At 25.1% G+C, this 2,451-nt stretch overlaps 1 protein-coding gene across 9 annotated transcripts in view; it reads left to right on the forward strand.

Annotated features, from left to right (window-relative positions):
* LOC108687005 (inositol 1,4,5-trisphosphate receptor) overlaps positions 1-2,451 on the forward strand; it is a 50,717-nt gene that overhangs the window by 39,872 nt on the left and 8,394 nt on the right. For 6 of the 9 annotated variants that reach the window (XM_018192575.1, XM_018192573.1, XM_018192570.1 and 3 more), the window contains 3 exons: positions 1,065-1,142; positions 2,061-2,181; positions 2,289-2,431. In XM_018192575.1, coding sequence (XP_018048064.1) covers positions 1,065-1,142; positions 2,061-2,181; positions 2,289-2,431 — 342 coding nt within the window. The remainder of the gene's footprint in view (positions 1-1,064; positions 1,143-2,060; positions 2,182-2,288; positions 2,432-2,451) is intronic. The other 3 variants (XM_018192574.1, XM_018192578.1, XM_018192577.1) reach the window with 1 other exon arrangement.

A 2,451-nucleotide genomic window follows, 5' to 3' on the forward strand; every position in this document is an offset into this window, starting at 1 on the left:
AAATTTAGAGTTCACGCTTTTTAAATTAAATATTCAGAATAGATAATAAGTTTTTGCACCTTATTTTCTTGATGGAAATTCTGTTGCACAATTTCATTTATAAAAATGGATTTGTTCAAATCTACTTGTTCAAATTATATCACAATTCTTTTAATACAGAAGATAAATATTCATCTGACAAAGGTTTGCTTACAGTTAGTATATTTTGATTATGTATACATATTTAGATAATATTGAATATTTGCTAATTTTAAATTTTGATTATAATTATTAAAATATATAATTATTCAGATTTTTATTTATCTGAAAGCTCTCTTTTCACATTTATTGTGTTTCATTATAAAATTAAATTTTATTAAAAGAATTGAAGAAAGAAAAGGTAAGATTGGAAATTTTGGTAAAGCTTATATTTTTTAATTGTGTACATCTATATAAATACAGAATAATACAAAAATTAAGTCGATATATAATATTTCATAATATTTAATGAAATTTAAAAATGAAATAATTTTATATCAAAAGCTATTCATATAATTACCATAATTTTTGTTTTGCTTAAAGGAAGTAATGAAACAAAATGGCACAAGACAGTAAACATTCTAATTACAAAGTATACACAAAAAATACATCAACATATATTTTATTTAATAATCTCTTGCTTTGCATGCAAACACATTATAAATTAAGTTCATTTATTAACCAAGTACATGTCACACATACACACATACACACATATATATGGAAAGAGAAAGAGCAAAATTGTTTTTCAAAATATATTTTTTTATAGAATATATATTTTCAATTAAACTCTTATATACGTATTATAAATTCTATCTAATTATTAAGTGCTACAATTTTTATCTTGAGCAGTAGATAATAATACAATGCAATACAAGTATTAATTATACTAATTATATATTGTATGATGTGTGCTTGGTCATTGCTGAAAGCATCAGTGGCATGTTCTGTGTTTTTGGCATGCAACACCTGGTCTTCTTTGAATCAACAACATTGGTTTATTGGGTACTATCCATCTATATGGTGGTGGGTTGGTTTACTAATAGAAACATCTGCACGAGGCTAGACTATATTGGAACATCAAGGAATGTGATCGGAATACAGATAATAATCTTTCTGGCTATGTGAGTATCGAGTGTTAGAATCTTTTCTTAATGTCTGATGAATACAATATGGTATTTTCTATATGTCTGCAATATCAGAGATAATGGTTAAAATATTTTATGAAATGAAGAGAAAATTTCTCACACTTGTATATAATAAATATTTAATCTTTTAAGGGGCATAAAGAATTCTAGGCTATATTTGTAGATCACATCTATTATGACCGTGCGCGCGCAGATTATACTAGAAATGTTTTAGCAACATAGAGCACTGATGTGTTGTAAATACAAACTGCATTTTCTTCTTTACGCCTGTATACGTCTCTGCATAATTAACACATTCATTGTCACTGAATGTACCCACTTTTATAAATCATCTGCTGGTGCTAACTATGATTATTGTATCTTCTATTGTCCTCGAAATATTTTTTCTTGTTCTATTTCTATGTATTTCCTAAATTGTTCTAATTATATGGAAAAGTTTGCACAATTCATATGGCATGTGTATAATAATTCTAATTGCTTGGCAATGAGTGTGTTACACTTTATGCAAGATGACATTTTAATATAATGGTAGAATTTAATTGTGTGTGTTATATAAATAAATAATAAAAAAAATATAAGCTAGACGTACGATATGATTTAAATTTGCAAATTATTAAATATATATAATATATAAATAATAAGATTATAATATAAAAATTTTGAAAAATGTTTCCTAAAAAGATACTTTCTAAATGAATTTTTTAACATGATACAGCTTAAAATTATTTTCCTCTATGAAAATGTAATTTAATATAATACAGTTTAATGTTATTTTTCTCTATATTTATTAATTTAAAATATTTAAGAAGCTTTTTTTAAGCAATTATACATTTAAAAAATTTTATAATATGGATATATTTAATTGATTTTTGTATTTATTTTTTCATGAAACAGACAAGGCAACCTATATTTGTCCAGTTACTTCATGCAGCTTTTAATGTATCACAATGTGCATGGTTAAATGCTGGACAAAGATTCAACGTTGAAAATTGTATACGAACTCTATCAGATGTAGGTAAGTATCTTTTAGACTTATAAAAAAATTCAAAATACTAATTCGAAAATAATGTTTATTTTTATGTAAATTTTGATAACATAACGTTACCTTTTACTATTTTTCAGCTAAAGGAAGAGGTATTGCTATACCGACTGATCTGGAAAGCCAAGTCGCTAATATGTTCAACAAAGCAGCTATGCTCAGCAGACAAACTAGTAAATGGTTGCAAGCTGCTAAACAACCAAAAATCGAACGTAGTCAAAGTCAGGTATATATATATATATATAT

The sequence above is a fragment of the Atta colombica genome, unplaced genomic scaffold (genome assembly GCF_001594045.1).
Source record: "Atta colombica isolate Treedump-2 unplaced genomic scaffold, Acol1.0 scaffold198, whole genome shotgun sequence".
Taxonomy (NCBI): domain Eukaryota; kingdom Metazoa; phylum Arthropoda; class Insecta; order Hymenoptera; family Formicidae; genus Atta; species Atta colombica.